At 48.9% G+C, this 13295-nt stretch overlaps 1 protein-coding gene across 1 annotated transcript in view; it reads left to right on the top strand.

Annotated features, from left to right (window-relative positions):
• The window catches only part of LOC122378884 (trafficking kinesin-binding protein 1-like), a gene marked incomplete at its 3' end in the record, with an annotated part of 48921 nt that extends 41537 nt beyond the window's left edge, over nucleotides 1-7384 (top strand). The window contains exon 4 of the mRNA XM_043360517.1: nucleotides 7226-7384. Coding sequence (XP_043216452.1) covers nucleotides 7226-7384 — 159 coding nt within the window. The remainder of the gene's footprint in view (nucleotides 1-7225) is intronic.
• Nucleotides 7385-13295: the final 5911 nt, after the last annotated feature.

Genomic DNA, 13295 nt, shown 5'->3' with positions numbered 1-13295 from the left:
CGCTGCTCAGAAGACCTACCTCGCTGCTCGACCTCTCTTGGAACGGTGAGCGGATGGGGAGACTAGGTGAAGGACAGTTCAGATGGGGGTGGATGAGATGCTAGATGAGGGTGAAGGAGAGACCATGTGGGCTGGTATGGAGGGACGACGCTCTGTAGCTCGTGCTATGGATCCTGGCGGTATGCCAGCTGTCTGTCCCGTCCGTTTACTTAACAAACTGAACAGGATGACTTACAGAGCCATTGATTGCTTACATTGTAAGCTCAGTCCTTCCATTTAGCATCTACGAGCGCGGCAGTCATTCCATTTTAGCATCCACCAGCGCATCAGTCTGTCCATTTAGCGTTTGCCAGTACTGTCAGTCTCTCCACCTAGCCGCCTGTCTCCGGTCGGCTCACTATGGTTGGAAACGGCCTCACGGATGGCCGGGGGTCAACGCGAAAAAAATGTTTTGCCCATAACTTGTTAATGCGTAGACCGACTGCGATGAAACTTTGCATAGGTATACCAGTGTCTTTCGTGCATCATACAGTAACTCAGAAATGACGAGGTCACGTCACGTCACGCGTGTGTGACGTCATCATTGCAAGTATGTTATAAGTCGCCTATGTCTTTCGTTATGTTATCGATATCGCGAGGCATTTTGAACATGTTTTGAATACTGCTATTACTGAATGGATATTGTTGTTATGCTTTAGGGCAAGACATATCAACGTAGTGACGCACAGTGTCTTACTATTGGTCATAAACGGTCAAAAATTTGGAGAAAGAGTATTTATGATTTTTTTTTTAGATTGGGCAAAAAAGTAAGAAATAAATGACGATCAAATGACAAAACATGCGTCAGATTAACCCGGCAGTTGCTGGGGTATTTCCCCATCCGCCGTTTGCCCGGGGGGGGGGGCGTTCAACGCCCCCAGCCGATAACTCGCGAACAAATAGGCGCAGCGAAGCGCACGAGGCGCGGCAAACGAAAGAAGAACGCGACGAGACGATTCACATGAATACTTTAAAGTTGAATTTCGAGGTCACAGGTCGGGTCAAGGTCAGGTCAAACACTTGAAATCGGGTTTTCAGTAGCATGGACTTTAGAACCTCGCAATCGGTGCCTCGCGTTTCGCGTTTCGATTATATCGTCATCAGTTGGTCCTAAATAAATTCAGTCATCAGTTGGTCCTAAACAATCTGTCACAACTGTCACAACCCTTCATATAAGTGCTAAAAGAGTGTCAGATCAATGTAGGGGTCAGTCAAACATAGGCCACTGGCCAGGGTCAAAGTCAGGTCAATCAGGTAAGCACATAACCCCGAAAATTAAAACTGGTACCTATTCGCAGCCCATGCATGACACATGTTTTATGGGTACTTTTGGGCGTAGAACACGATGGTGACATTCATTTTATCATACGAGTACGTAGCTGGTTGAAAAAAGATCAATTTCAGAAATGCATGCATCATGGTCGTGAAGTAGTCACGAGAAATTGCCAACATTCAGTTCAAGATTTTGGGAAATGTAGAACGATGATCAAAAACCATAGATAGCCATTTGATTTGCCATGGTATTGGCAGTGTAATGGCGTTTACAGCATGTCTGTATGTCTGCTCTGTCGGTGGATATCCATATCCATACTCCAGGATATCCATACACGTTTGCACGATATCCATACTCCAGGTGCAGCGGCGAGCAGTTACTTCTTACGAGGGGTGCGGAGTCGAAGTCAGAGTCGGAGTCAGAGTCGGAGTCGGAGCCAGAGTCGCCCAGAGTCGTGGCAACGAGCCAGGAGTCGGAGTCGGAGTCGGGGTCGGTCAGGAGCCCGCAGTGGAAGTCGGAGTCGGTCCGAATCGGAACAGCTCCATCACGACTCCGAAACACTGGCAGGGGTCCGGAGTCGGAGACAGAGTCGGCCGGAGTCATGGCAACGAGTCAGGAGTCGGAGTCGTAGTCGGAGTCGGATTTGGCTCCACCACGACTCCGCAACCCTGCTTCTTACCATCATTTATAAGGATAAGCGATTGCAAGACTGACGAGCCGACCTGGTGCTAACGAAGCGACGGGTAGGTACGCCTCGGGAGATGAAGCTTCACGGACGATTTTGCGCACAAGTGCGCAGTCTGCTTTTACGTTCCCCTTACGCAGAATTGAACAGAGACTTATTCTGCCAAAAAGCTCAATGGAGGTCGATGGAGAACTTTTTGTATGTCCAATGAAACATAAACGTAATTTTGCAAATATTGCTGTGGTGACACTGCAAACAGAATGCAATGCCGTTCCTGATTTTGAACACGCATGGGAAAAAGAGTCACTCCACTCGATAGCCAACATAACAAGGATTATTTTGATATATAATAATCCAGTTTTACAACGTCATGGAGGTACTCCACATGCTATCACCAGCGCGGTTGTTTAAACCTTTGACGGCGCACCAAAAAAGCCACTCTCAGAAACTCCCGATTCCACGTACAATAATGGAGACTAAATGCGCAACTAAATAATTTTTTCTGCCCAATTCAAAACATTTCATCAATTTCCAACAGAATGACACCCCAAATATACATATATTCCGAGATTGCCCACGGCCATCCGTGAGGCCGTTTCCAACCATAGTGCGGCTGGTCGACTCTCGCTGTGGGACCACCGTTCCGCCGCTATGGGCGTCTGGAATGGCGCCGACGGCCGAAGGGATGTGTTTGGGTTACGGACTGTGGCGTACGCCGGCCTTTGTCAATGTCTCGACGGCCACCGCGTGCTCGATGGTGCCTGGTCTTTCGACGATGTGTCTTGACTCTCCATGACTCTGTCCTGACATGTATTGTGTCTCTGCGACTAAGTCATGGATGAAAAAATGTCATCCATGCTTACATCTAGGTTCTGTCATCCATGGCTAATTTCTGTGCTGTCTCGACACGGCTTGCACCTTGTGTCATGTCACGTCTCCGATGGTTGCCTTCGCGTCACGCTTACATCTCCTCAGCTCGCTCCCTCGCCCTCTCCCTCGACCCTGCTCGCCGTCTCCCTCCCCCAGCCCTGCTGAGCTCGCCCCGGTGTTAGTGCGTGTCTGCACGCCACTCACAATTAGTCTAATTGGAGTGTCAGTGACGGATGGGACTGGCGGGGCCGGGTGAGGTAGTGGGCGGCGCCGCCCCCGTCGCCCAGGTTATGAGGAATGCAAATAGTAGTAAACGGTAGGTGGCCACATCTAAGGCGAGGTTCCTATGTTCGAATGCAGGTAAAACGGTTAGAGAAATGGCATATGTTGCTCTGATGCCTAATCATTAATGAAGTAGGATATTGATGTCCTGGGGATGATATATGGTGTGATTATGAGCTCGTTAAATGGCTGTTGACGTCAGCCAAAGTACATTAACCTCACGGCGCGGATAAATCTGAACAAGTTCTCGTTTTTCCCACGAAAACACGTCTGACTGCTCTCATAAGCAGTAAACTGGACCTGAGAGAGCAACCTCTTTATGACGATCACAAAATCCGCTTACAAGCTCGACGTGATCGTCTTCGCAGCCAACATTTTCTTCCTCTTTGCGTGTCGTTAGTAATTGTCAGGAACTTCAGAACTTTCGAATGCCATGCTGGCCTCTCCACTGTTCTTGGCGATCAAGGAGTCAATTTACATTAAATGCCATCTTTTCCCCCAGCCTTCACATCACGCCCGAGGCTCGTCATGAGAAGAAACTAAATGCTCCCGCTCTCCCAGTTCCGCTCCGAAACATCCGAATTGAAGTCACAGTGTCGACCAGTCTTGGTCTTACGTCGCCCCATTCCACAAGTGCAGTTCAGCGCAATCCAGTCTAGCACCGTTGGGCTATGTGTAGTGTGCCATTGGCGCGTCCTTGCGGCGGGCGGTTTTCTGGTGCGGTCGACCGGCCTCCCCCGACACTCCACCAACCACTCTCCCTCCCAAACTCAGCCGACTCACCCGAGTTGGCCGGCTCAGCGACTCAGAACGCCGGCGGACGGTGGCTGCTCAAGGCAGTCATACCTCATTGACATGAGTGACAGAGTCTTGGAGTCTGCTGCATTTCTCAATTCGGAGATGCAGTTTGAAAATATCGAGCTGCATTTTTGAGGCGATGCTCTACTCACCCCGATGCCTTGTGATTGTTTTTGTGGTTGGTCTCTTCACTTGTCTGTGGGCATCACAGCGGCTGGTGCCTGGTGACCACTCGTGCGTCTGGTCACCACCGATGCGTCTGGTGACTGACTGGTCACCACTTCTGGTACGACCACCGCCGCTGCCTCTGTCTCTCGTGGCTGTTTGGTGTGCCGCCCTCCAGCCGAGCGTGCAGTTGCCGCACTCCAGACAGCGCTGTGACGGAAATTGTGAGGCATATCTGTACCGCATGTTGTGGCTGTGGTTATGTGAAAACGGAAATCAACCCACTCTCAATGCCAGGAACAGTTTGTGGGACGAATATGAATGTGGTCTGTATGCACTATGCAGTGTGCCGATTATTGATATTGGGTTTGCCGATTATTGATATGGGGTTTGAACTGTTGCAGAACAAGAGAGAAACGCTGGTATGCAGCAGTATCATTTTAGTATCATCTAGTATCATTTTTTACCTACATTTTGTCTCCGTTTGCTATCTGGTCAATGTTCACACATTTTTCCCATGGAGACGGAGGGTCATCATACGGTAAACACTTACAGACGTGCTGCCACGCACGGTATGAGACACTGCCATAGGGCGTGTCGGTAGTTCTGACCAGTTTTTGTGCCGTCTGGGACAGCCTAAAAACTCGGCTAATGTGAGGACGGTTCAACCCTATGTCTCCTAGATATCCAATGTTGCCCAAGGTGGGTAAACGGTGCGGCGACCGCCATTGGTGCGGGGGGGGGGGGACAGGTGCGTTTTAACCCTTGTATGAACATATGTATTGTCGCACGGTATATTTCGCTATATGCTACCTCAATATTGATTTGTATAAGTACTGCTCGCTTTGTCCGACCAGATCAATACGAGCGTCGGACAATATAAAAACCGCAGCATCGTGGCCCAGCTCCCCCGGTATTGATTATCATCACGCCAGCCTCGCTGTAACCTTTCCGTCCACCAATCGCATTGCTTCTCTTGTCGTTTGTCAGCCAATCATCGTGTTCCCCGTTTCGGCCACCGCCTAAAGAAGTGCGGACCAACGCCCAACTGTTTTGGTATATAAACTCTGTTCTGGAGCTCAATACATTCATTCTCTATCTGGCTGACCCACGTTTGTGAGCTCTCCGACAATGGTGATAGCCTGTGATAGCCCTGCCCTGAGCCTGATGATAGCCCTTGTCACCCTCGTATATTCAAAACATTGAAGCATCAACAAAGAAACAGCTGTGGTGTTGGCGTCAGTGCCCGTTTTCCAGATCCCAGTCACCTTCGGCGTCCTTCAGGTGTCGGGTATAAGTAGTCACATCCGGTGGGAGTCTGAGCTGCCCGGCTTGGCTTCAGACGCCGGCATCAGACAGACTCCCTTCCAGAGCTGTCTGAGCTCTCTGAATTGTCACAGCTCCAGACAGCAGCCCCGGGTGACGGGGATTTGGCGTTTGGCGATGGTTTCGGTAGTCTTCTGAGCCGTGTCTGATGATGTCGGGAAGTCCCCCACCAGGCTGTCTCCGGTCGGTGGTGAGACTACAGGGTTTGACGCCGACAGCGCTGGGGCTAGTCAGGCGCGACCAGACCTAACGGACAGGGGTGGGGAGAGTGAAGTCGAAAGGCAGGGGTAATGAGCCTAGAGATGTAAAGGCTGGTCACAGTTTGCAATCCAGCCGTGAGGGCGAATTTGTGGGTGGAGGTAGTGGACATTAATTTGTGGGGACGACGTATTACAGGCTGTGAGAGCAGACCAAGAGGGCTGTTGTTTACTGGGGTGTGCAACTTGCCCCATGATGAAAGTGCAAGAGGTAGCTGCAAACAATCAGGAGCAGGTGTGTGAAAGTGAACCGGCCGCGATCGAGGCAGCAGACAATGTCATGTGCTGGGGGAAGGGAAAATGACTCCCCATGAAAAGGCGGTGGATCGAGAGCAGCGACCCCTCTCGAGGGAGCGTTGGGGTGTCAAGGCCGGGTCATAACTAGAAGCGAGACTGGTGCAGCTTTTCTCAGTCGGGTGACCTCTCTGAATCAGGTCGGTCTGAATCAGGTCGCGGCAGAGACACGCGCTGATCCAACCGGGGGTCGTCCGATTACAGTTATATCGTGAAGAGCGTGTGATGTAGTGGAAAAGAATTACAGGTTTGCAGTTCACAAGTTACTATTTTTTAGCAGTTCACAAGTTAATATGGGGAGATGAACAATCGTGCAAACTTCGTGATAAGTTCTTTCTCATACCTAAACTTATGTATCCACAAATCGTGCGACTGCCTACCGTGAAAGTACAGGTAATTGACGCTTTACACATCCACCCGCACTGTTTTATCTGACCGCATTTCGCAGCTCCCTGCACACATCCCGCTAGCTATCGGCGGCATAAAGATTATACACACGCTGCACCGTTTTAGCTCCAAACCAGGCCCCTATCTGTGCCTTATCTTATGTCTGTGTGCGTTCCACCGCAGTCGGCCCTATTTTTATCACATCGACTCGTCTATCTTTACTTTCTGTCGTGCTCTTCCGGCGTTGCGTACTCTCAGCACGGCTTATCCCATTTCCGTTCCAAGATGTGTGCGATGTAGCAATGTTGTTATATCTGATGATGTTAGAAAGCAGGAAAGTTGGATAAGTTTTAACACCTTTTGCTGCTGACTTGTTATTAAGAATTAACATTTTCGCCAACGAGTTAAATGAATGGAAATGGTATGCAAGGCGTGAGATTCTGGATTGTCTTCATTGTACGCGAGCTCATTAAGTGGGCCGGAAGTGCCTAATTAGGCTTCAGCATGTGTGAACTATGTGAGCTTTGATCATATCCATTATCCAGTTAATCGGTGTGATTGTGGACTTTTGTACCGGCATTTGATTGTGGTCAGCTGGACCGGCTATCGTCATCATTCACATCGATTTTGTCTGTGTGATTTCTTTATTGTATCCTTACTCAAACAAGTCACTGATCAATTTCGTTTCATTTATTTGGCCTACGATTGTTTTTATCCGTTATCACTCCGCTGTGTTCCTAACCTGTGTAACCCTTGTGACCTCTCGTTGGCCTTTGACGCTGCCCTTTGCCCCTGTCCTCTGACGCTGACCTCAAAAGCTGACCTATCATTTTTTTCTGTGTTTTGCAGTCCTATGCGGCAGCAGAGTAAGTCAAATGACGAAGGCGTACAATGACATTGATGCCGTGACCCGACTGCTCGAAGAGAAGGAAAAGGACTTGGAGCTCGCTGCTAAAATCGGCCAACAGCTGCTGGAAAGGAACAAACAGGTCAGTTCATTCATTCGCTGTACTCACTCAGCATTGCATCTGGCTGCCAAATCAGAATTAGATTGGCAACAAATGCTGTGATAATACGTAGCATGTTTAGATGCCGTGCACCTATCAGTTTCCCACCAGAATAGCTTTTTATCTTCTTTGCACATATAGCATACTTTCTAGCGGCAATATATGAATGTAAAACACCTTATCGGTCACCTGATGAAGTCGTGACCTTCGTATCAGATCATGTGTCGCAATGTTGATTGGACGTCTGCAAGCAACGTTATTGAAGTTTTCTGTTTTTTAAACATAGGGGAGAGTGGGGTAAGATGCCCAGGGTGGGAAAGACGCCCCACCCCCTCTAGCGGCGAAACAAAGAATTGAACCCGGAAATTAATGTTCTTTGCGTAAAGCGGAAGCCTGCCTTGTTAACTGCACAAAAAAATGCGAAGCTCAGTTGGGCAACGGCTGGCTGGTGAATGCATGTTTTTTATTTGCTGCTTTCGAAAAATATTTTGGTGTCATAACATTGTAAATATCAAAGAGGGTAGATAATTTTTGCGTCCCTTGCTATAGTTGTGATACATTAACATGCGTGTTCTGTGTCCCAAACAGTTTGTTTCAGGGAGTAGCTTTATGGCTAACATATTGTACTGATTTAATGTTACTTCGGTACCTTGGGGTAAGATGCCCCCCGTCCTGATGGGGAAAGACGCCCCCCTAAATCCGTAGGCTGTCCTTCAAGCAGCCCATCAAATCATTTATTACATGCTTGTGATGAGAGGCAAAAGCCGGTCTGGGACTATTGAGAGTCCAGTACGGTCGGGTGCTCCCCATGCCAGTCTCTCGGCCCACACAGCGACTTTTTGGGCGGCATCTGACTCTGAGAGCCCTCACGACGGCCTCGGTGGGCCCCATTATTGGCTCCAGGGCCCCTCACGATATCCTTTGAGGGCTCCCACGTTGGCTCCACGGGCCGCGCTGGCATCTGAGGTCCCCACGATGGGCTAGAGGGCCCTCAAGCATCATGAAGACCTATAAGGGCCCCACAGTGGTCTCCGAACGCTGCACCACGGAAGCTTGTTTGGCCGCGCTAGACTATGATGGCCCTAACGATGACCTCTGAAGCCCCTTACGACCACTTTTGAGGGCCCTTACGATGACGTTTGGTGTCTACTGCAGGCTCGAAGGGACTACTGATTCGTTCAGGCGATTCACGTGCCTATTTATGTCACTTATAGTGCAGGGGGCATCTTCCCCAACGCCAGGGGGCGTCTTTCCCACCCTGTGGGGTAAGATGCCCCCTTTGACTTCTTCAGGAAAATGCTTAATGGCAAAAAAGTTATCATATTTCAGGCACGAAAGTGTGATATTTTTGGAGAAAAATGATGTCGGCTTCCGTTGAAACTCCAAGTTTTTGCTTTCCGATCGTCATTTTCGAATAATATATGACAGTAAAACCCTGGGCATCTTTCCCCACTCTCCCCTACTGAATAATGTTGAAAGTACAGTCACCAGCACTTGCTACTAATCACCTCGTTTTTGTTCAGTAGTTTGAAGACCGATCAATTCTCAGTCGCGCAAGATACGTCAAACGATCCGTTTGGTCCTCCGATTTTCGAATATCTAACTTGTTTTCGTATATTCGAAGCATTTTGGGATGGGGAGCCAAAAAACCTCTTTTCTGCCCTAAAGTGTGCCCCAAGAAGTCGTAGAACCTAGTCCCGCCTCTGATCCACAGACCACTAGTGCCATCTCTTGTCAGCCGAACAAGCCACAGAAGTAAATAATGTCGCGTGACCTTTGCACACGCTACAATTACTACGCAGCTGTAGTGGGGGAAGCGGGGCGGAGGCGTGGAGAGGGACGCGATCGTTTGGCTGGGGTCAGGTCGCCGAGGTCAGAGGTCATCCGCCGGAGGGTGTTTGAGCGGTTGGGCCGTGTGGGCTGGGGCCTGCGGAGTGGGAGCGCCTGGACCTGTCTGGAAACAAGCCCTACAACGCAGTGACAGTCGAGAATATTGTGAGGAAAGAGAGAGAGTGAGGGAGATGGAGAGGGAGAGAGAGAGAGGAAGAGAGAGGGGGAGAGAGAGAAAGAGAGAGGAGAGAGATGGAGAGAGAAAGAGAGAGGGAGAGAGAGAAAGAGAGAAAAAGAGAGGGAAAGAGAGAGAGGGAGAGAGAGAGAGAGAGAGAGAGAGAGAGAGAGAGAGAGAGAGAGAGAGAGAAAGAAAGAGAGAGGGAGAGAGCGAGAGCGAGAGAGGGAGAGCGAGAGAGAGAGAGCGAGAGACAGAGCGAGAGAAAGAGAGCGCGCGCGAGAGAGAGAGACAGAGACAGAGACAGAGAGAGAGAGAGAGAGAGAGAGAGAGAGAGAGAGAGAGAAAGAGAGAGAGAGAGAGCGAGAGAGAGAGAGAGAGCGAGAGAGAGAGAGAGAGAGAAAGAGAGAGAGAGAGAGAGAGAGAGAGAGAGAGAGAGAGAGAGAGAGAGAGAGAGAGAGAGAGAGAGAGAGAGAGAGAGAGAGAGCTAAGAAAGACTGGAGGGAAGGGATAAGGACGGGAGGAGAGAAGAGAGAGAGAGAGAGAGAGAGAGGAGAGAGAGAGAGAGAGAGAGAGAGAGAGAGAGAGAGAGAGAGAGAGAGAGAGAGAGAGAGAGAGAGAGAGAGAGAGAGAGAGAAACTGAAAAGGAAAACCAGAGAGGGTAAAATGAGAAAGAGGGCAATTGGTAAATCAGTGAGAGGGAGCGAGAGAGGAAATATTTAGTTGTGTCAGCTTGTTTCACATGTAAAATGCAAATTTGCTTTCCATCGTTACAGCTTCGGATTGGAAATTAAATCTTAGCATCCTTATGATAAACCCACGTTGACGGGATGCAGTAGCGGCGGAACACCTTCAATTAAGGGGGGGGGGGCACTGCCGACTTTTGGCCCTATTATTTCCATGCAACGCTCATAGGGCTAATGAGAAACGCCAAAATCAGAGGGGGCACGGTGTCCCGGTGCTCTCCCCGTTACGCAGCACAGTGAAAACTAGCACAGTGACAATCGTCTGAAATAAAATTGGATTCAGTAAGAACTAAGAACTTCATTGTCCGAAAACCGCTGACAGTTGATAGCTCACTGACACTTAGAGCCGTGCAAAAGGAGGCGTGAAAACACTCTCCTCATTTCGTTCTATTACGAGAGGGCCTTGTCATGGCGTGAGAAAGGTGCTCTCAAAATAAATGACACTGTATGAGTGAATAAATATTCCGCGCCCCCTTGGGCTATTGGCGGACCCTACCACCTGATCGGGTGGTGCAGCCGTTTCGCCCTCCACCTGAGATCTCGGAAAGTTACCGACCGATTTTAAACATTCAAAGAGCGTTCGATAGCCCCATCAGGGAACTACCATGTTACCAGGTTTCGTTGACCTAGGTGCAACCCATGACGTCACAAGTCAGGTCAAAGGTCGCATTGTTTTCACCGATTTAGTCTAAGGAATGCGTTACAGTCAGTTAACACATCAAATAAAACGCATGCTATCGAAAAAAACATCGATGGAGCGTTGGTTGTCTAATACATATGCTGCCTAAAGATGTCATTGATGCCAGGTCAGTTCACAGAGGTCAGGTCACTTAGGGTCACAATATGAACCCAACTATGCTAGGGTCGTGTGATACATGTTTTATGGCCAATTTTACATTTAAAATTCAATGGTGTGAGCTAGACGGCCGTAGACGGTGTGAGTGGAAGTCAGGTCAAGGTCAGGTCAAAGAAGGTCAAATTTCAAAGTTGATATTTTGCATAAAAGGGGTATCTATTCGATGCAACTCATCACAGGAAATCCAATAGTCTTTGGCTTGCTTTGTGTGTTCTGTGACGGCCAAAAATTGAATTTGAAAATTTTACGTAATAAATTTTGAGTAGCTTTCTTGCCATAACTTTGCTAAAAATGGAGCTATCGAGTTTAAGTTTGGCATATCTAGAGCAGATAATTCTATAACATATATTTCAGTTTTAATTTTGAAAGTTGTTGGTATTTTCGGGGTGTTATACTTCTATAGTTTTGATGGTCAAAATCAATTTTTGTTTAGAGATAAGAGTTAGCAGTTCGGTAGCGCTGTTTATTTTACATCTTTTTGATCTTGAATATTTTTCGTTATCTTCAAACTGTAGCGTGACAGCTCTCCCCGCTAAATCTTTTATTGGGTCGAAAATGACAAAACATGGCATCCCTCTGACGTCATTTGTGACTAACCTTTCATAAGAGCTCTGGAAAATTTGGTCACAAGGTGTAAAAATGATGCCCGGAGGGGGTCTTGAAAGTTTGGTGGCCGACATTTGCTATACTTTAGGAGATATCGACTTAAAAGGAGAGAGGGGACCGTTTTGCGCCGCCCTCCCCCCTCAACGGGGCTTTCAGTTGCTGCTCTCACAGAACAATTGGTTATATTACAACGTAGTGGAATTGCAAGCGGCAATATAAGCTTCCTGCCAGCGCCGGACCAGAGTTTAATAATGTTACATGCAGGCTGAATTTTAACATTTAACTTTTGAATTTTTAAACCGTTGAGCTTTTTAGAAGTTGTATGAACTGTTCAGCTCCTTTTTGGTCCATCACAGCGGGCTTGTATGTCATTTGTCAACCAAAATCGAATCAAAAACCTTTTATTTGGTCTGGCTACCTTGCCAACTCCTTAACTGGATCGTCTAGTAGCTTTTGATTGGGCACTGTCCACATTGTCTAGCTTTTCGTGTCATAGACACTGTCTATGACACGAGAAGAGGCTACTGACATCGTTTGTCGCGGTTGGATAATACCAATCCACGTCCCAGTGGCTGCTCGATCGCACTTTCCCTGGCCCACCTCTCCCACCAGGCTAGACTTTGCCCGGCACAGCCGTCGCCTCAGTGCCTCGGGCGGTGACCCGTTCAAAGGGGCTCACAATTCGTATGGTGCCGTGGCTCTCAAACCAATACAGAACAGTGAAACGCAAAGGCTCACTTTCCATATAAGGCGAACGGCTGATTCTGGCGCCGGGGCTTCATTCATGCTAAGGCCGCCAATCACAGCGCCGCATTTCAGTTAGTGTCGGGCGCAAAAGCTACTATGCTCCGCCCCTCCATCACGTGACCCTGCCCTCACGTGGCCTCAGTCACGTGGTGTTTCCACTTCTTGGCGCATGGCGGCGCTAGTCTCGCAGGGGGCGGTGGTAGCTTGCTCCCCCGCCGTCCGAGGGTGATGGGTAGCAACTGCTGGTGACTGTACCTCGTAGTTAATCCATCAGTTCGCAAATATGTGTTCTGGCTCATTAAACTTTATTATTGTCTTACGTTTTGGTATAAGTCTACGTTTCTATCCACCATCAGCCATTGCCCTCGTTTGGTGACTATCCCCAGTCTATATCGGTACGAGTACCTTCACCGATCGCCCCGGCCGCAGGGTCAAGTTCACCGATAACCACGGTGCCCCAGGCAGGACAGGTCAATCGCTGCAGAACCCTGCCCCGACAATACTATGAATAGCATTGCATTGGTATTGATCGATCGTGGTGCTGCTCAAGGGCACCTTCAGGTCATCGCATCATTACAGTGCTAGCCGTTAACCCTCGGGTTCATTTGCTAAAGGGCGTGCTGAGTTGACTTGCTAAGTCTTGGCTGTTTGCCCGGTCCAAACATTTTCAAGGAGTGATGTGCACACTGTACCACATCTCTGTAGGGCCCTTGATGCTGCCATTTACTGTTGCATTCGTACGCCTGTATGTTGAAGTTGCCATCGACTGGACCGCAGGCCGCAGTGTTTGTTGTCCTGCACTGGTGCTGAATGCGTCCGCACCAAAAAGGTCTTCTGCATTGGCCATTGGCTCGACCTTTTTGAACGATCTCTATCACCCTTTGATTCCCCTCTCTCTCTCTCTCCTCTCTCTCTCTCTCTCTCTCTCTCCTCCTCTCTCTCTCCTCCTCTC

The sequence above is a fragment of the Amphibalanus amphitrite genome, unplaced genomic scaffold (genome assembly GCF_019059575.1).
Source record: "Amphibalanus amphitrite isolate SeventyFive unplaced genomic scaffold, NRLGWU_Aamphi_draft 000066F_arrow, whole genome shotgun sequence".
Taxonomy (NCBI): Eukaryota; Metazoa; Arthropoda; class Thecostraca; order Balanomorpha; family Balanidae; genus Amphibalanus; species Amphibalanus amphitrite.
The sequence above is the reverse complement of the archived record's forward strand: the minus strand, read 5'-3'. Positions and strand labels throughout refer to the sequence as shown.